Source organism: Fundulus heteroclitus, chromosome 12 (assembly GCF_011125445.2).
Source record: "Fundulus heteroclitus isolate FHET01 chromosome 12, MU-UCD_Fhet_4.1, whole genome shotgun sequence".
NCBI classification, from domain to species: domain Eukaryota; kingdom Metazoa; phylum Chordata; class Actinopteri; order Cyprinodontiformes; family Fundulidae; genus Fundulus; species Fundulus heteroclitus.
Genome location: NC_046372.1, coordinates 21,430,203 through 21,450,064, shown reverse-complemented (window position 1 = coordinate 21,450,064; position 19,862 = coordinate 21,430,203). Strand labels below are relative to the sequence as shown.

General features: G+C 39.7%; 1 protein-coding gene across 1 annotated transcript; it reads left to right on the top strand.

Moving 5' to 3' along the window:
• Positions 1 to 7,075: 7,075 nt before the first annotated feature.
• On the top strand, positions 7,076 to 19,033 carry LOC118564753 (GTPase IMAP family member 8-like). Its single transcript, XM_036143643.1, has 3 exons — positions 7,076 to 7,157; positions 8,156 to 9,346; positions 17,424 to 19,033. Exons 1-3 carry the CDS (start codon positions 7,076 to 7,078, stop codon positions 19,031 to 19,033), a joined length of 2,883 nt encoding a protein of 960 aa, XP_035999536.1.
• Positions 19,034 to 19,862: the final 829 nt, after the last annotated feature.

The window sequence follows — 19,862 nt, the reverse complement described above, 5'->3', positions numbered from 1 at the left end:
GAGTTGGTTTTCATTAAAACATTATTTTCGGTATGCGCCTGCAGTTGTCTTGCTGCCTCTTTGGTCCTTCACCACAAATCCTGACGTTATGATCCATTATATTTTCAATGTTCTTGCTTTTCCTTCTATTTTTTATCCTGTTGTTTTCTATGTCATTTCTCCCCCTGCTTATCCAGCTGACAGCCATGATGGCTCACTGTTCTAATTGTTTTTACTGTTGTTTCATTGATTTTATTATTTATGTTGTTGACTCAAACTGAAGGTGCTGATGCTGAAGGGACTCCAGGTGGAAATTGGCCATAGAATATAATCTGCCATATCTTTAGATGTACATGTCCATTAACATGCATTGTCCCCCTTTTTAAATAAATAAACTCAAACTCAAAAGCTTTAAAAACAGGTGACTTTGATTAAACAGCATGAATTCACATTCAGAGGAAATCCCGTTTCATTTCCTGAAAATTTGATTTCTGGAGATATTATTGTCACACAGCGACTGTATTTATTAAATATAAGAAAACTTACGCCCTCTATAATAATACACCTTGCAGAGAGAAGTGTGGACTGTTTAATTTACTGTGATATTTTACTGTTTATGAAAAGATTTGAGCTCTGTTTAGAAATCCTTTTTTTAATTTTGCACAATTGCTTTCTTTCACCATAACTGATGTGATGGTGAAAGAAAGCAAAGCCAATTTCAGCTCAAGGGTTTCATGCATCAGGGCATAAAGGTGTGATCTGGCACTGAATTGTTTAAGAGTTTCCACCGTGTCAGATAGAGAAGCTGTGATAGAGTACGTCACATGATGACGTTAGAGAGAATCTAACGTTGCTCCAGGTTTCTGAAGCCTGCAGACCTCAACAATCAGGCAGATGTCTAGACATTGAAGCACCTTGACTCTTTTCTTGGTTGCAGTTTTTCGAAGCTCTCCGTTTTTCTGCCTCTCTGGTTGAAATGCTCTCCAATCGTAGCTGAAACCTACAGAACTGGCTTCACTGAAGGTCTGCTCCGTCTGCAGAAACGACACAGAAATCCTTCCTGCAGTGTTTGTGATTAAAATCTTCACTTATTAATGCTTTTATCTGATATTCTCACTGTAACAATAACTCTTGCGTTTTATTCGTAGCTTGTACTTTATTTATTTTAATGCTTGTTTAGTTCTTGCTCTCAGTCTTGTTCACCATGTGTGTTCTGCTGTCTTTATTGGCCTGGTCAGCCTTGTGACAGAGGTCTGGATCTCAATCTTTTATCTGGGTTTAACAAAATAAAATGAAATTGTTGTGTTAACCACCTGTTTTGGACCAAGCTTTAGCTGTCAGACAGATAACCTGAACTCAGAGGAGTTCTTGGTCCACTCAAACACTGCAGGGTAAAAATAACAGCAAATCAGCCCGCCACCACTGTGCATGGCAGTAGGTGTGAGGTGTTTGTGCCGACGTTCTGTGAATTAAGGCCCGATATTTTATTTTAAAAAATTTTATTTCATTAATTGTGTTCAAACAAAACAATTAAACATAAAAACAAACATTCTAAAGTCTTGAATAAAAGGGAGCAGAAAGTAGAATAATCTTGCTATCCTCCCGCTTTACCTAAAGCAATATATTTACAATATAAATGTAATTAGAAAATCATGAACAACAACAACAGAACAATAAGCATCAAAATATACATTACAAAAACAAAACATAAAGAAATGAAACACCTGTCCTCCAAACTGAAATACACATTTTACTTTAGGTTGATTTTCTGTATATTCATAAAACATAAAATTATTAATAATCAGGCATAACTGACATATTCACTCAGCATAGCAGCTTTTATTGCACTTTTAAATGTGAATGTTGATTGTGATTCTTTGGTTTCTTTGTTCAGAACATTTCTACTATTAAGTCATCTGTCCAAAGCACATTGCTCCAGGAGTCTTGGATACAGTTGTGCAAACCTTAGTGGTGCTGCCATATTTTTTTAGAGACATGAGCCATACTCGTTTGAGTCTAATTGTCCTGTTATGAACGTTGAAAGTTAACATGCTAGCTCCAAAAAGGCTTTTCATTGCTTCCCTTATTTACCAAGACAGAGATCAGTGATTTTATCCAAGTCACAATTTAATATATGTAATGTACGTCCACCGTAGTTATGCGCTGACAGACAGAAAACCCGGTAATTCAATCCGGACACGGCCAACAAATCCGATGGGCTTGGCAAGGTTCTTGGTCATGAGGCAGTCCAGGCCGTGTCCAGAGGACCAGAGAGCCGATGACGGGTCCGATGAGAGCAAAGCAAGAATGGGAAATCCGGAAACCATAAACTTTGTCAGCAAACAATCTTGGCGGGAAAAGAACACTGGAGCTTCTACTCACGGTTAGGGTTTCAATAATCTGGCAACAGGTGCCTGTGGAGCCACGGGGGTATAAAGGTGTGTGAACAGATGAAAAGGTTCTGGTTAACCGAGCTGCTGCAGTAGAGAAGGGTGACAGGTGAAGCAGATCCCACAAATTCATGTTGTAGAGGGATGCAGGAAGACGATATCTTCTTACAAGAAGAACAGGCAAAGGTTCTGAGAAACCTCAGGTTGACTCCACGGTTGTAACCCTTAGGAAAACCATGTTAACTCCAAAATTAGACAAAACCAGACCTTCCACCTAGGGGAGAGCTCTATCCTTATCGGTCCCGTCGTCTTCTCAAACACTCCCCAGGTTCCTGCAAAGTGAAAGACAAAGGGCCAACATAAGCTAAGCTCTTCATCTGCAGCAGGGAACGAACACTTTCCTCCCTTTAATTAAGGTTAAAAGCCAAAACCACTGGACTTCAGTTCATGTAGTTGAAAACATTTTCATTTCTCATCCATTTTGAGGTACAAGAACCAAAGTCCTGTTGTTTAATTTTTTAACAGTTCACACCGCTGCTGATCAGGTTATGATCTGGGATGATTTAAAGTTATTTAATGTTTTAATGCTTGAATGAGCCGTAGTTGAATAGCCGGAAGTTTCCGGGAGCTGATAGCATTTAGGCTAGCGGGCTTTCGGCGCTAACTCTAAAATACTTCGGCTTTATTAGTCGTAATGATTGGACCGGATAACATGAACAGTAATATCCCATCAATGTTTGAAACCCTTGAGGAGATAACGTTTGTTACAACAATGAAAAACACAATCGAATCATATCGGCAATGGCCTGATTCGAAAAAGCTAGTGGGAGCAACCATGAGCTCTCAACCAGGGGCGGATTTAGGAAATTTGGGGCCCTAGGCAAAGAAAGGCATGGGGCCCTCTGAATTGTGAAGACAACACATAAAACATACCCATTATACAGATACAAAAATTTGAATAGAATAGACATACATTATTATTTCTACCTTTTGTCCCTCTCTTATCCCTTTTCATGTTGTTTTCCTCTATGTTTTCTTTTGTCCCTTTTTCTAGTAGACAAGCCATGATCTGCTTATCTGTTCTCCATTTTTTAATGGAATGAAAGAATAGCTGGAAGTAAATCTGTGCCCGTCTCCATTTCTTGGCAAGATCCTGTTCTTCACCTGGAGCGGTCCTCTCAGTACTATTAACCAGCGTGCACAATCAGACAGCTGATTGGCCAGAGCTGGGTCATCTTCAGGAAATACACCGTGCTGACTGCTTACCAGCAGAGTGGATGATGCTGGACTCTCTCAATCTGGTGGAACATCATCATTATCATTCCAAAAAAGTAAAAAACAAAGCAAATGGACTTGTTTTCCGTAGTTGAAGACGTTTCGCTTCCTCACCAGAAAGTAGTATAAAGCTTGGTACTCCACATTACTCCAGACTTTTTGAATTGAGAAAGCTTCCTGGAGAGGAAGCGAAACGTCTTCAGTTCCTCCGATGCCAGTGAGGTCCTCCGCTCCGCTGAGGACGAGAATTTCTCACTCTTTCACTCAATTGAAGCGAGGGCAGATGAGTTTCACAGACGGCCCGTTCTGTGCAGCTTGTGGGCTTTTTTAGGCCTTGAGCCCCATGTGAGGCCTGCCTGGCTTGCTGGTCTTCCCAGCCAGCCTCTCCCTCCTCCTTTGTCTCAGGCAGGAAGTGAAGTGAAGTTAGTGAACTGAGGTGTAGTCTGAAGGGATCGTCTCTGGGGAGTGGTCTGCTGTCTCTGCTTCGATGGGTGAAAATCCTTTTGGTTCCTCACTCATGGTACATGTTGCCAATTCAATCTGGTTTTATTTTCTCATCATGGCTTTATTGGCACTACACTCTTGTGAAGAAGCGTCGTCTCTGCAGAATGATGAACTTCAGATAGTGTGTAATACACTCCAGAGCAGTGACTGTGGCTCAATAGGTGGAGCAGCTGTTATGACGTTGGAAAGTTGTGGGTTTTATTCCAGCTTCACCTCGTCCCATGTTGATGTGCCCCAAGGCAATTATTTATCGGCGTGTGCATTTGTGTGTTAGTGTCAGTAATTGGGTGAATGTGGCTCTAGAGTAAAACGCTGTCAGTGGTCAGTATGAGCAGAAAAGTGTTTTATAAACTCAAATCATTTTAATTGTCCTGATTAAAAAGAATCCGTTTATTGTCTGTTAAAGGCCGAACCATGCTCTCTGCTTGACCAAACTGTTTGGTTTATTTTCTACAGCCTTTACATTTTTCTTTAATTCTTCTTTAAATTTACATTTTAGGTGAAGTCTGGTTCTGAAACGGAGCGGCTGATGTGAGACCATGGCCACAGGAGCATCTGGTCAGTAGCAGCATAAACTGCTTTTACTGTTTGTACTGTAAAAAAAGAAACTCAAACTGTTGCTCTTTACTTTGGGATGACTTTAAAATATGCCCAGCATTATATGGATAATACACCACAAGAAATAAACCTTTTCTCTGTATTTCCTCTTGTGAGACATGTTTAACATGTTTATTTTTCTGCAGAAAGCTTAAATTCCCTTAGAGCCTTTGAAACAAACCAAGCTACTCCACGTCTTTGGGATGTTGAAGAGATTTTTCTGGCTGTGAACCAAACAAACTTTGACCGCAGCCACTCCTGACTCGTAGAATATTTATAGCAAGTTATGACATTTTATGGTGGTGCTGAAAGTTATCTCAGGTTGGAATTTAACCCTTTAATGATTATCTCTGCTGTACCATCTCATCTAGGCTACAAATCAGATCTTTTTATTTCTTCCAATTATTGCACAATTGCTTCGAATTTGAATGGATGAAATAAATAAAATGAGGAAAACAGGTGGAAGGACCGAAGGCCCAAAGGCTTCAGCAGCTGCTGGACGATTGACTGTCCTGGGAACTGAAGCTGATTACTAAACAGTTGGGAATTTGTTTACTTTATTAGTCTTTTTAATGATAATACTGTATTATTTATGAGAATAAATACTGAAGCTGCCTTACAAGCTTTTTTGAACTGTGGGACTTCTGCAGAATCCGTTCTATTTGAAATTTAAGTTCTGCTCAAGCTCTTGATTGTAGCTTTTAGTCACGCTACAATCACAATCAATAAAGTGTATTTAAGAGAGATTTTAGTGTGTTAAAAGCTGATCATCATACCAGTGCAAATAATTTATATGTATAAAATGAGCAGAACAGTGGGTCCAAACTTTTTTGTGTGTGTGCCTTAATGAATATGCAGATGCTAATGACCAAACCCCACAAATTAATGGGAGGGAGATATGCAAATGTAAATACTTAGCACCAGCAAACTGACTGCGGTGCCGTGTTTTGCTTCTGTGTTTTGCATAATTTAACGTCATGTGAAAACTCACACGGTTTGATGGCTTCTGTTGTCAAAATATGGATTCATAATCTTCATTCAGGGAATGTTTCATTTAAGATAAGTGTAACTGAAATTTACAAGCCTATGGCTCATGAACATATTGTACTTCAGAGACTAAATTGTAGCGAAGCCTTCAGTTACCAAATGAGAGTAAAAACCACTCTGTTTATATGTGAGTTAGATGTCAGGCTCTCCCGACAGGAATCATTCTGGGACATATTTGCTTGCACATGTGACACGTGACTCTGAAATCTTTGGTGAAACTAATAAATTAAAGATTGTCTAGCTTCCCTGAACGAAGATACTGAGAATGTTATACATGCTTCTCGCCAGAAAGCTTTTAAGCAGTAAAATACTTTAAAACTACTGTTTGAAATATATTAAAACCCTTTTTTTCTGCATTGTTCTCACAGTTCCAGAAAGCGGCCCCAAATTAAGGCGGAATAGAAGCAACCAGTTCCTGCCACCCACGAGTAAGTTTGGGAGGACTCCAGGTTGTGTCCCTGAAAGACGTCTGAAGAAAGATCAAGATCCAATTATCAGATCACTAATTGATATAAACTGCACACTTCATATCCCCCAGATACTTAACACACACGTTAATTCACCAGTATTCAGTGTTAATACAACTGAAACCTTTAATAATGGGTAAAACTGATCAAACAGAAAAGAAGCTAACTGGAGATAAAAATGTAGAAATGTCTACCTTGATGCTATCAGCGATAACAGAGCAACCATCAATGGCTTGATTTCTCTGTAAACTTGACATAATATTTGCAGTTAAATGGAGTTTTTTTCATAGTGACTTCTCTTGGGTCTTCTTTGCAGTGTCAGAACTGAGGCTCATCCTGCTGGGGGAGAGCTGGGCCCTAAAGAGTGAAGTTGCAAACTCAATCCTGGGAGTAGCTGCTTTCGCCCCAGAGGAGGAACCAAACTACTGTAGCCAATTCTCTCAAATGATCCAGAGGACCAAAGTGTTGTTCATCAACACCCCAGATCTACTTTATCTGCAGATTCCTGAAGACAAACTTAAAGAACACGTTGAAGAGTGTGTGAAGCTCGCTCAACCTGGACCTCACCTGTTTCTGTTGGTTGTACAGCCTGAAAGTTTCACAAAGCAGCACAAAGAGAGGTTCTGTCAGATCCTTAAACTCTTCAGTAATCAGTCTTTTGGTCATTCACTGGTTCTGATAGAAAGATCCAAAATAAAAGATCCAAATTCAAATACAGACTTAGAGGAACTGATAAAAAAATGCAAACATAACTCATTCATTTATCAACACAAGGACATTCATGAGTTGCTGAAGACAGTTGGTGACATTGTGGAGATGAACAATGAAAAGCATTTAATCGTCGACCATCCCAGCATCAAGCCCAAAAAGGTTCCATTGGGTTCAGCTTCCGCTGCAGGTGAGTTTGACATAAAAAAATATCTACTTTATATATTTAATAGTTCTTATTGCTGCTTGTAAACATCACTGCAGATATACAATTTTAAAATATTAATTAATTCATTAATAGTTGCAGCAGACACAGAAAAGCAATGCAGACATGTTAGCCAGGAGTCACATTTTCAACTTTTAAAGTCATTTCTACTCAATAAGACGCATGCAATGTGTTACAGGTCATTACTTTTTCCTGAAATTCAAACAAATGCATTAATAACATAAATGGTTTCCATCTATACTGAAGAAATACATCAAAGTATTTTGCTTTATTTAGAGACAAAAGGCAAGTTCTACACATTTTGATAGAGATGTACAGCCACTCCCAGAGGTTTAGAGACACTTTATTAGCTTAAATATCATGTCTAATATCTGAAAATACCAGACGTGTTCTGTATGTGGTTTAAATCAGGGCAATCTTCTTGAGTCTCTGTTCCTCTTTTAGAAGAACAGTAACACAAACGCTCACTCACATCAACAAACACACATATATACTTCATATAATATTTTCCTTTCACCCTTTCTCACTCTGCACTATTATTTATGTTATTTCTAGAACATAAAACATTAAAATAATTAAATAATAATTAAACGTATTAAATATGAATAAAAGACAAAGATAAACAACTAATGTGACATTTTCAAGAATGCAGCTGCAAACAAATCAGTAATGTTTAAGACAATATGAATAGAGCAAGTATATGTAGCAGCAGGATATGCCTTTAAATGTTTAATGTGAAATGGTACAAATAAAAATAAAGTAGAACAGCGATTAAATGGGAAAGATGTCACATCATTAAAAGTTTTATTAGAACCGTATGTCATTGATAAATATGCATTTTCTAACATCACCTGCTAAAACCATATCACATAGTTCAGATTTAGAGCAAACAACTGATAACCAGCATCTTTACGGAGCGTTTTCATTTAATTCTCATTGTTGAAATGTTTGTTGCTTCACAGGTCGCGGTCTCAGGATTTTGCTTTTTGGAGAGACTCAATCAATCAAGACACAACTCTGTAACTTTATCATTGAGAAAAAAAGTGGGAAGTTACCTACATTTTATCAAGCCAGGCCAGATGAGCACGGTGTCTGGAATGGGAAGTTATTGACTGTAGTAAAAACCCCAGAACTTCAGTCTAAAAAAGTGCTGAAAGAGGAGCTGAAAAGCTGCGTAAACCTTTGTCCTCCTGGACCAAATGTTCTGCTGCTCTTAGTGAAACCTTCAGACTTCACAGAGAAGGAACGGCAGACTCTGAAGGCCACCCTAAGTTTGTTTGGAGAAGATGCCTTTAAGCACTCAATGGTCATCCTAACTAATGAGGAGAAAGACTCAAGTTTTACTCTTAATTCTCTAATCAGAGAATGTGAAGGCAGACAGTACAACCTGGCTGAAAATAATCTCCAGAAATTAATGATGAAGATTGAAGATATAGTGAACGGAAACAAAGGTGCCTTCCTTTCCATCACCGAGGATGGACAAGTCTTGAAAAGTGAACCGACCCTGCCTTGTATCAACCTGGTTCTGTGTGGGAGGAGTGGAGTAGGGAAGACCTCAGCAGCCAAGGCCATCTTAGGTCAGACTGAGCTTCATTCAGCCTCCAAGATATCAGAGAGCGTTAAAAACCAGGGAGAGGTCAGCGGACGTTGGGTTTCTGTGGTGGAGCTGCCTGCCTTGTACGGAAGATCAGAGCGAGAAGTGATGGAGGAATCATTCAGGTGCGTCTCCCTCTGTGATCCTGAGGGGGTCCACGCCTTCATCCTGGTCCTACCTGTGGGTCCCCTCACTGATGAAGACAAAGGAGAGTTACAGACCATCCAGGACACGTTCAGCTTCCGGGTCAACAACAACACAATGGTTCTGTTCACTGCAGAGTCGGATCCTTCACATCCAACTGTTGTTAAGTTTCTTACGGGAGATCGGGACATCCAGCTGCTCATTCAGACATGTAGAGGAAGACACGTTGTTATCAACAGAAGCGACAGGAAGCAGTTCTCTACTGTGATAGATTATGTGGAGAGAATGAGACAGCAATGCTACACAACAAAAACCCTGGCAGAAACCTACAAGGATAAAGTCATACAACAACAGAAAAGCATCACTGGACTAAAAGCCCAGCGTTCAAACCAGACACCAGAGGAGGTCTTCATGGGTAGGTACTGTACTTCTAAAGAAAGTTGTCAGCTGAACGGTTCTATGAACAGAACTCAGTAATAATCCTTATCAGAATATTCCAGCAGATAAATAAAACTTGCTAATTTCCCACAGATGTTCCATGGTGTAATAAACCTGGTCTGAGAGCACTCTTCAGACTTTTAGAACATCTAATAATAATTTAGTACGTGGGGCATTTTCAAAAAGTACCTAAAAGCAGGAGAAACATGTGGTCTGGTCCACCACTGTGCCTGTGCTGTCTTATTGTGTGCTGTTGGTTGTGTGCGTGCTCAGGGGTATATCTAGAGCAGGGGTGTCAAACTCATTCTGGTTTAGGGGCCGCATACAGCTTAATCTGATCTCAAGAGGGCCACACGAGTAAACTCATTGCAAGATTAAATACAACTAATAAATGTGGACTTGTTGTTGATTTTTATATTAATTTCACTTTTACACAATATATTATCAATAATCTCAGCGTTTTTAAGAAAAGTATGTGCAATTTCAACAATACTTTTACTCAGTTAAACATTTACTTGTGCATTATGCATAAGAACTGATCACAGTGATTATACAATGTTGAAAAACATTTATTCAATTTTTTTGGAACTTAAAAACACTGTCCTGCATGACAAAATACATCAAACAGATAAAAATTAAGAAATGATTTGAATTTTTCCACACCTGAAGCTTAATCTGTTAATTAAAACACAGCGCCCTTGGGGACAATATAGGAACTGCATATTTTCAATTAAATGAAGTATATGTTTTTTTCAATAATTGTTTTATCATTCTCTTCCTTTTATCTTGTCCACTTGTGAAAGTCAAATCTGATGAGCTCTTTGTGGCATCTTATTGCCACATTGCCAGACAGGACACTGGAAAAAAAACATTTTTTTTTTTTTTTTATAATGATAATGCATTTAGACTAAATTGTTCGGCGGACCGGATCCGGCCCGCGGGCCGTATGTTTGACACCCCTGATCTAGAGTGTCCCCAAGTAAAGGAAGGAGCAACATCCCCTGTAACTAACATTAATAATACATTTTATTTAAAATCACCTTTCAAAACACTCAATGACACTGTGCAAAAGAATATAAAAAATAAATTGTGAGGAAAAAAGATATTAAAAGGTACAATGAACAGGCAATTGGAGTGAGGAGACACTCTTGAGCAGGTGGGTTTTGAGTTTGGTCTTGAAGTGATAAAAAGTGTCAGTATTGCAGATGTCCCAGAGTTTAGGACAGCGCGGGAGAAAGCTCTCCTCCCAGGAAGGAGAAACAGTGACATAAATGGAAGAGCAAGATTTAAGGGTGTGGGAGAGAGTAGATATGTAAAGCAGATCAGAAAGGTAGGAGGAGCGAGGTTGTGAATGGCCTTGAATGTGTCCAGAACAGTGACGTGCAGTCAGGGGAGGCAAGTGAGGCCTGGCCTCATCATGGAAAGAAAGAAAATATATAATAATGATAACATAATATATATTGTGATTCACTCAGTCATTTGTAATAAAAGTTCTTTTTTTATCTAATTTCCTTTTTTTTTGTCATATTCTCTTTAAAATCGAAGACTTTTCGTTATTTTTCACGTAAATCCTTGGTGGCGCTTCATAGCGAAGCCGGTGAGGCCGCAGAGAGCTTGGCCTCCCCTGGGATTGCGCAATCCCATGTTAACTGCGCTGACTTCCATTCTGTGAATGCATCTTTCTGTCTCTAGATCATAAATGAAATTGTTCAAACAGTAATGAACTGATTTTCCACAATTTAATATATGTGGATTACAAATTGTGTTTTGGTCATCAAACTGTGTGTTTTCGTGCTGCTGGGCGATCATAAAAGCCAAAGAACTGGTTGTAGGTGAGGCCGGCAGTTCCTTGGCCTCTAGGCAGGGGGCGCTCAAGGAGCACCGCTCGTGATCCCCAAATAGTAGAGTGACATCAAGTTATGGATGTATTATTAGCGAGTTTTGCTAAACAAGTAAAGCACTAAAAAGACTAAACATACAGCTGGAACAGGACTGATGAAGGAAGGCTTTCCTCCCTGGCAGTGAGCTCCACTGAGACTGAGAGACTTTTAAAACTGAAGAAGATAAAGAGAACTTTTACCGGAAAATGACCGATATTTTTGTTCAGAAAGAGCACAGCTGGACTTAATTTATAAGTAGAGGTAAAACAGCGATAATTACTCATGTTTTGTTTTTGTTATGAAATGTGCGTAATGTAGGTTATAGTTTTTGAATGTGTTACAAATGCACAAATCCATCATAACTCATAAACTGTTACCAAATAAATGACAATTCAGTTTTAGCTATTTTTTTAACAAAGAATCAATATTTTTTTTCATGTCTCTTGGTGAATTGATTTGGCTCAATCAGTCTTCTTCAGCACTTTGCAATGAGTCTACTCTGTAGAGTGTATATATTTGTAAATCTGACTCTGATGACATCAGTGCCTCACCAGCTATGAACCCTACCGCACGTCACTGGTCCAGAAGGATCTTGAACTCTATTCTGAATCTAACAAGGAGCCAGTGGAGCTGTTGTAAGACTGGGGTAATGTGATGAAATGAACGGGTTTTGGTGATAATGTGAGCAGCTGAAATCTGAAGCCCATGAAGCTCATGGACAGATTTTTGAGTGAGACAAGTGGGGAGAGATACAGTAGTCGACAAAGCTATGGATAAGAACTGAGGCAGAGTAAGGAGAAAGGAAGGGACTAAGATGATCAATGTTGCAGAGATGAAAATATGTAGAACAGGTGATGTTATTGATGTGAGAGGTGAATGGCTGGGTGTTAGAGAGGATGACATCTAGACTGTTGATCTGGAGAGAGGGGAAGACTGTGAAACCATCAACTGAGAGAGACAAACTGTCAACCTTGGATAGTACAGATTTAGTTACTACAAGGAGGATCTTTAGTTTTAAGAGGTTAGTGCTGAACCACAATTTTATTTCAGATAAGTAGGCGGTGAGAGTGGGTGTATAGAAATTGGCTTACTAGATAAATAGAGCGGGATGTCATCTGTGTTGCAGTAATGAAAATGAATCTTAAGTTTCCAGAAGATATTACCAAGGGGAAGAATGTAAATAATGAAAAGTAGGGGTCCCTTGGAAGGAGCTTTGAGGCATGCTGGTTGTTGCAGGGGATGAATGGGAACTGAAGCACTTTAGTTGAATGATCTTTCATGAGGAACATTATGTTCTGGTACAAACTCAAGATCTATTTCGTATTATTTAAATATTATTTTCAAACAAAATCCGGTCAGTCCCAGACAGAAAAATGTGGAAGACCCTTGGATTAGACATTTTATGATTGTAACAACTGTTCAGCTTTACATCTATAAACAGCAGCCAGATTTATAAATTCATAGATTCACTCTATGGAATTTCAGACTCATGAATAAGTGAGTAAATAAATGTGCAGGTGTCTGTCTCATGAATAGAGTGTGTGACTGACTGACCACATCAATAAGAGTAAGATCACTTAGCAGATAGAAAAAAATCTAAGCGCAGTGCAGCTTTAACTATAAACTAAAATAAGGAAGGAAAAGGGTTAATGTTGCATAAAGTACCTGTTTAATGAACTGTACTGGTCAGCAAAATGAACCAAGGGACTGCAACTAAACATGAGCAACAAACCACATTCAAATTAGTAGCAAAAAAGTAAAAGTAAAACTTGATACTGCCTTTAACTGACCAGTAAGGTAGAATTAGCCAGAGTTATATATTTATTGCGGGAGTAAACCATAGTTATTTGCATTCCAAAAAAACAAAAAGTAAAAAACAAAACACCTGGACTTGTTTTCCGAAGTTTGAAGACGTTTTGCTTACCATGCAGGAAGCTTTCTCAATTCAAAAAGTCTGGAGTAACGTGGAGTAACAAGCTTAATACTACTGCCCAACAAAAGCCTTTTAATGGCTTAGATAACATGTAAATTCAACAGAAACAGGTCCACCCCTTAGTAATGGGCGGTCGTTAAAGTCATTAAGCCAGCAGATTGAACCGAAACTGATCCACTCCTCTGTATTGGGGAGTCGTTAGGGTTGTTATTGGCCTGGCTTGCAGGAACGATGTTTTGGTCACCCGAATGAGGGTGAGAATTGAGGTGATGATTGGCCGGAATTAATCCTATAGTTGTATTGTAAGTTTTTGAGAGTTGGAACCTAAGGGCTCCTCCTCTGTTTAAGGTTGGTTTTTCTCTCTTTACATAGACGGCTTCCTTCACACCCCTTACAAACCATCTGTCTTCTTTGTCCAAAATGTGAACATTTTGGTCCTCAAAAGAGTGTCCTTTGTCCTTAAGGTGTAGGTGGACAGCAGAGTCTTGTCCTGTGGAGGTAGCTCTCCTGTGAGAGCTACCTCTCTTGAGCCGTGCGTTTGTGGAGAGGTTGTTTGGTTTCTCCAATATAAACATCAGAACATTCCTCTCTGCACTGAACTGCATACACCACTCCGCTCATCTTAGGTTTGGGGGTGTTGTGCAGTTATACACTGTTTAAAGTTATTTAATGTTTCATAAATAACTCTCTGTTAAGTATTGTCTGGTGATGATCAGCTCTTAAGTTGATATCAATACAATGGTTGAAAGGGGTGAATTCGAGCACTAGCGATCTTTTAACAGCAAAACCTGCACACACATAGAATAAAAGGAGTGACAACTTCTTTTGAAGTCCAAGAATTTAATAACAGAAATAAAATGAACATCCAGAGAACATCACTATGTAATGCTGTTTACCTGAATTAACACACTATTTCGATTAATAAATCCTCTCTACTAGGCTAGTGAAACTTAACTAAACTACTAAGCAAAATTAAGATAAAAAGAAGCTAAACTAAGGAACTATTTACATGCAAAAACAAACAAAAGACAAACAAGAGTAGTTGATCATAACCAGAATACTTCAGTGAATCCTTGTTCACTGAAGATCTGATTAAAAAAACATGGAATGGAGTTAAAACATTTGTCATATGTTTCAACCCATTCACAATGCAAAGCCCAAGTCAAACAAAACATTATTTGTTGAAATAATATTCTGAGGACCGTTTTGTCCTGTAAAATCATTTAATTCAGAATCGCTTGCCTTTGTTTATGCGATTTTACCTCCGGCCGCTAGGGGTCGCTACAGCGATCGTCGCTAACCTGGTTAAAATCTATAGTTATCAAACTTGCCTTGAAAACCAGCATTAATATACCATATTGATGCGGGAATAAGGCTCATAACACCATCGGAGGATGGCGGAGCAGAACAGTTACGCTTTATGCTTTAAAACGGACTCCTTTTGATGGGTCCGAAACCGGATGTTAGCAAGGCTAATAGCAGTTTGGCTAGCGCAAGCTACCGGTTAACCCTTTTGTTCTAAACACCATGGTTTACAAACATTTCCCAATAAACCTTTTAACTTCACCCTCAGCCCGCTGCCCAAACCTCTGTCCTTTGTTTCGTGTCAGTTCTGTCCAGTTTTGGCCATTCACGGAAGGAGCGTTAAAGGAGGGAAGTTGTTGGCTAGCGCTAGCGGGCTAGTGAAGAGCTCTTTGTCTGTGCTGTGACTTATCTGTTTGGAGGCCTCACAGCCAACCTCCTGCTGGGAAAAAGGGCCGTCCAAGCCTTGAGGGTCTCATGTTACGGGCAGAGTGGGAATCCTTTGTAACCTCTTCCACTGTTCAGAATCGAATCGGAGATTGTTACGGCATAACAGGGGTTTTGTCCTTGGGATGCACCAGCCTCTGTCTGAGGGTCCTGTTTGGTTTGAAATATACTGGGATTTTGTGTTTGGAGAAAACCCTTTTGAGTTTTTCCGTTCTGTTTTAGTAGGAACATGCTCGGCCCGGTGTTAAGCAAGAAAATCCAAAAGACCCGCTGCAGCACATAATGGTGGAAGAATAAAAGCAAAAACATCGTCATCCCATATGTTGCTGGAGTCTCTGAAAAACTCAAGACGATTTTCTCCAAACATAAGCCATCTACGTTAAGAGAGAAAAACCAACCTTAAACAGAGGAGGGGGCCTTAGGTTCCAACTCTCAAAAACGTATAATACAGCTATAGGATTAATTCCGGCCAATCATCACCTCAATTCTCACCCTCGGGTGATCAAAACATTGTTCCTTCAAGCCAGGCCAATAACAACCCTAACGACTCCCCGATACAGAGAAGTGGACTAGTTTCGGTTCAATCTGCTGGTTTAATGGCTTAAACGACCGCCCATTACTAAGGGGGTGGACCTGTTTCTGTTGAATTTGCATGTTATCTAAGCCATTAAAGGCATACTATAAAACATTTTTCAGTTAATTAATGTGTTCCATACCGTTTTGGATGATTAAATGAGTCATTTCAGGTCGAACAAAGGTTTTCTCGGCCGCCCTGGTGGTCTGTGGGGGAAATACCGTACTTGCAATTGCAGGAGCCCTCGGCCCGCACCCACAGGCTCAGAAGTCTCGTGCAAGACCGCGAGAGTCGGTCTTGCTTTACGGCGAGAACTCCATGTGTTTTTGCCCTGCCATTCACTATATGCATGCGCGAAAGCAACAACAAAGAACCGCGTGTTAACGTCAAATAAACAGCATATCGATATAAAAAAAAAAAAAAAATTATTATTATTGTTATTATTTTATTTTATTTATTTTTTTGGAATGTTGGCGAGGCAGTAGCATGAGTTTGGCGATAGCGCTGCGGGAAACACTGATATTTATACTTTCACTGTGTTAGTCATTGTTTGTACTGCCGTTTTTTTTTACTTTTCGTTGCGTTCGCCTGTCTGCTAAGCTCAAAACAACCGCGCCTGGCTTGACGCATCTTTATGACAGTGCACTTTTACTTTCGCCCTCTGGGGGGAGCCTCGCTGGAAAATCAACCCCAGTTGCATAGTATACCTTTAAAAGGCCTTTGTTGGGCAGTAGTATAATACTCCACATTACTCCAGACTTTTTGAATTGAGAAAGCTTCCTGGATAGGAAGCGAAACGTCTTGAAACTTCAGAGAACAAGTCCAGTTGCTTTGTTTTTTACCTTTTTTTGGAATGACCATGACCTGGATGACTGAGAATCTTCACCAGCTTTGTTATTTGCAAAAATACTACATCTACTGTGTGTTTTAATGATAAGAAGATTATGCGACTATTTTAATGAGCAAGACCATTATTGTGTGTAGCCTAAAGCCTAAAATGTTTAAGATTAAAACACAAAAATAAAGGTAAATAAATGGTCAATTGTAGAGGCTAATATGTGAACAGGCCTGCCATGCATTGTACTTAGCCTTCCTATGGTGTTAGGGTCCCGACGGACCCGTTTTGAGTTTTAACATGCATAAAAGCACTTCATACATTTGTTTTTTGAGTTGAAACTTTTTGACTTTGTCAGGGACTTCCATTTAAACAAAGTAAAAAATTTTAATTTTTTTTTTTTACTAAATTATAAAGTGCTCTGGTGAAAAAAATGACTTTTGTGGTGTTCGGGTCATTTGTGACCCGGTTAAAATTTTCTATTATAAAACAATAAAAAATGCCCAAAATTAAATCATGAACACACAGTAAACCAACAGCCTCTTCCTCCAACCACTTGAGCTTCATTTAGGGGCTTTTTTCTTTGCCTTTTTGCAAGAACAAACAAAGGGAGACATGTCCAGGCTTGTCAAGCCATTTGAGTGTAGAGGTGGTGACTTGCAGAGTACACATCTCCAATTCACAGGATGCAACAATGAGGAGAAGATATGCTGTTAAAACAAAGGCCCAGGGGGCCACAAAAAAATATTAATACCAATCTTTTCATGGATAAGGGAGCCCAACCAGCTAAACAAGAGTTAAGAAAACATTGGATGATAAAAGATTGTTTTTAGGGTATTTTATGGCTGATTTAATACACGGGTCCAAAATGACCCGCTAACACTACAGATGGCAGCAGAAAGCTAACACCAGAGGAAGGTTAGGGAAATGTGTAAAGTGAATAGTAAGTCGTTACTTGTGCATATAACAATATGACCTAGAGGGTTGCATGATATTCCTTATTCTCAGAAGTTTTGATCATTATGTTCAACACCTGCTTGCTGACCTTGTTCATTTCTCTTCTTCGTATTTGGACATAGTAAGCTCACCTATCATCCTTTCCTATTACAGGGGAGGAAGAGAGGCAGAGCTCTGCATGTCTGAAGATTGTTCTGCTTGGAAAGACCGGCTGCGGTAAAAGTTTATCAGGAAACACCATCCTAGGGGGAAACTACTTTGAAGCCAAACCATCCCAATATTCAGTCACAAAGCGTTGCCAGAAAGCTCAGGGCATAGTGGACGGTCGTCCTGTGGCTGTGGTCGACACCCCGGGCCTGTTCGACAACAGCTTGACCCAAGAAGAAGTTCAGGAAGAGATGGTGAAATGCATTAGTCTTCTGGCTCCAGGACCACATGTCTTCTTGTTGGTGATGCAGATCGGAAGATTTACACCAGAGGAGAAAGAGACTTTAAATCTTATAAAGGATGGCTTTGGGAAAAAATCTGAGAACTTCACTTTCATCCTCTTCACACACGGAGATAAATTGGAACATCATCATAAATCTATTAAAGAGTTCATTGAAGAAGATTGTGACGAATCCTTTAAGAACCTCATTGATGACTGTGGAGGAAGATACCACCTCTTTGAAAACTACAACAGTCAGAACCATACACAAGTCACAGAGCTGATCACAAAGATCGATGCCATGGTGCAGGAAAACGGCAGCAGATGCTTCACCAACGACATGCTGCTGGAAGCTGAAGCAGCGATCCGAAAAGAAATGAAGAAAATTATGAAGGAAAAGGAAGAAGAAATGCAGAAAAGGATTGAGGAACTACTAAGAAGACATAATAAAGAAAAGGAATATATGGAAAGGAACTTGACAGAGGTAAAATCAAAAACTGAACAACAAATTAAGGAGAAAGACATAAAAATCAAGGAAATAGAGAAATGTCTGAAAATGGCTGAAGATGAGAAAGTGAAAGACCGAGCTAGGAGACAAGAAGAGGAAAGCAAACTGAAACTTGAGAGAGAGGCGTGGGAGAAAAAATCTAAAGCAGAAGTAGGTCTTAAGAAACATAAATCTGTGCAGAAGAAACACAAAGCTTTGGACAAGGAGATGAAAGTGTTAAAGGAGAAACACAAACAAGAAGATGTACAGAGGCAAGAGAAGGAGACAAGACTGAGAAGAGAGTATGAGCAGCTGAAACAAGATTATCAGAGACAGAAACAAGAAGATTGTATCAGAAAAGAGAAGGAGGCAAAGTACAAAGAAGAACTGGAGGAGAAGTATAAGAAGGAAGTGGACAGATTAAGGGAAACATATGAGGAAGAAGCCAGAAAGAAAGCTGAGGAGTTTAATGAATTTGAAGAGAAAATCAGGAAAGAATTTGCAGCTCAGAGACAGAAGCATGAAACACAGCTGAAAGACAAAGATGGCAAATATGATCTGCTAAAGGCCCTCAAAGAGCTCAGTGAAAAGGAAAGCAAAGCAAAGCATCACAAGCAAATTGTCGACTTGGTGAAATGTGTCACCAGAAAGAAAGAATATCTGAGAACAGTGAAGGAAATGTTGAAAAGGCACGAAAAACAAATTAAGAAGAATCCACAGGAAACGGAAAACCTCCAGAAAATTCAGGAGCGAGAAATAGACGAGTTGGTTCAGCATCTTCTGGATCATGAAGATCCAAAGTCCCCCTGCTCTATTTCATGAGAAGCATCAGAAACCCACACACTGTTCTCCAGAGTATGTTGTTAACCCGGCAATAACCCCCAAACAATAACAGAATCAGCAGGTTCTGTTCTGGGTTTTACCAGAACTTTTGAGTTCTGAAAAAGAACATTGAGGGAGAAAAAGGTAATTGTTAGCAAATTTTCTTTTCATGTTTTTCTGAAGTTACAGAAAACTCACAGACGTATCGTTAGTCATGATGAGGCTTTATTAGGCTGGGAATCTTCATTTAAAGGTATACTATGCAACCAGGGTTGATTTTCCAGCGAGGCTCCCCCCAGAGGGCAAAAGTAGAAGTGCACTGTCATAAAGATGCTCAGCTGTTCTGGTTTCTCCGTCAAGCCAGGCGCGGTTGTTTTGAGCTTAGCAGACAGGCAAACGCAACGAATCACCATTTCTACTAACACAGTGAAATTATGAACATGCACAGAGAGAGAGAGAAACCATTCCAATGTTACTTACAATCGCATCAGCAGAAACGCGAGGTCCGCGTCAGCCTTGCAGCCTTCTTTTTCTTTTAGCTCTCGCCATTCGGATAAAGCTTGCCCGATGTTCACATGTGTACGACTCCTCTCTCTGTCCAGAGCCCTTTTCCTCTTTCTTGCCTGCTCCAACATGGGCTTTCGCTGTTTTCTCGCTGGTTCCGCCATGATAACTACACAAATATCATCACTGCGCTAGCAACGAGCATGCCTTTCACTGGGAGCGTGTAGCAGTTCTCGCCGTAAAGTAAGACCGACTCTCGCGATGCACACAAGACTTCTGAGCCTGTGGGTGCGGGCCGAGAGCTCCTGCAATTGCAAGTACGGTA

Excerpts from the sequence above, each read along its gene's own strand:
- LOC118564753 (XM_036143643.1), top strand. The coding sequence starts at position 7,076 with ATGAACAATGAAAAGCATTTAATCGTCGACCATCCCAGCATCAAGCCC. Across the intron at positions 7,158-8,155 it reads GGGTTCAGCTTCCGCTGCAG|GTCGCGGTCTCAGGATTTTG; the intron begins GTGAGTTTGACA and ends GTTGCTTCACAG. Across the intron at positions 9,347-17,423 it reads ACCAGAGGAGGTCTTCATGG|CTCACCTATCATCCTTTCCT; the intron begins GTAGGTACTGTA and ends GGACATAGTAAG.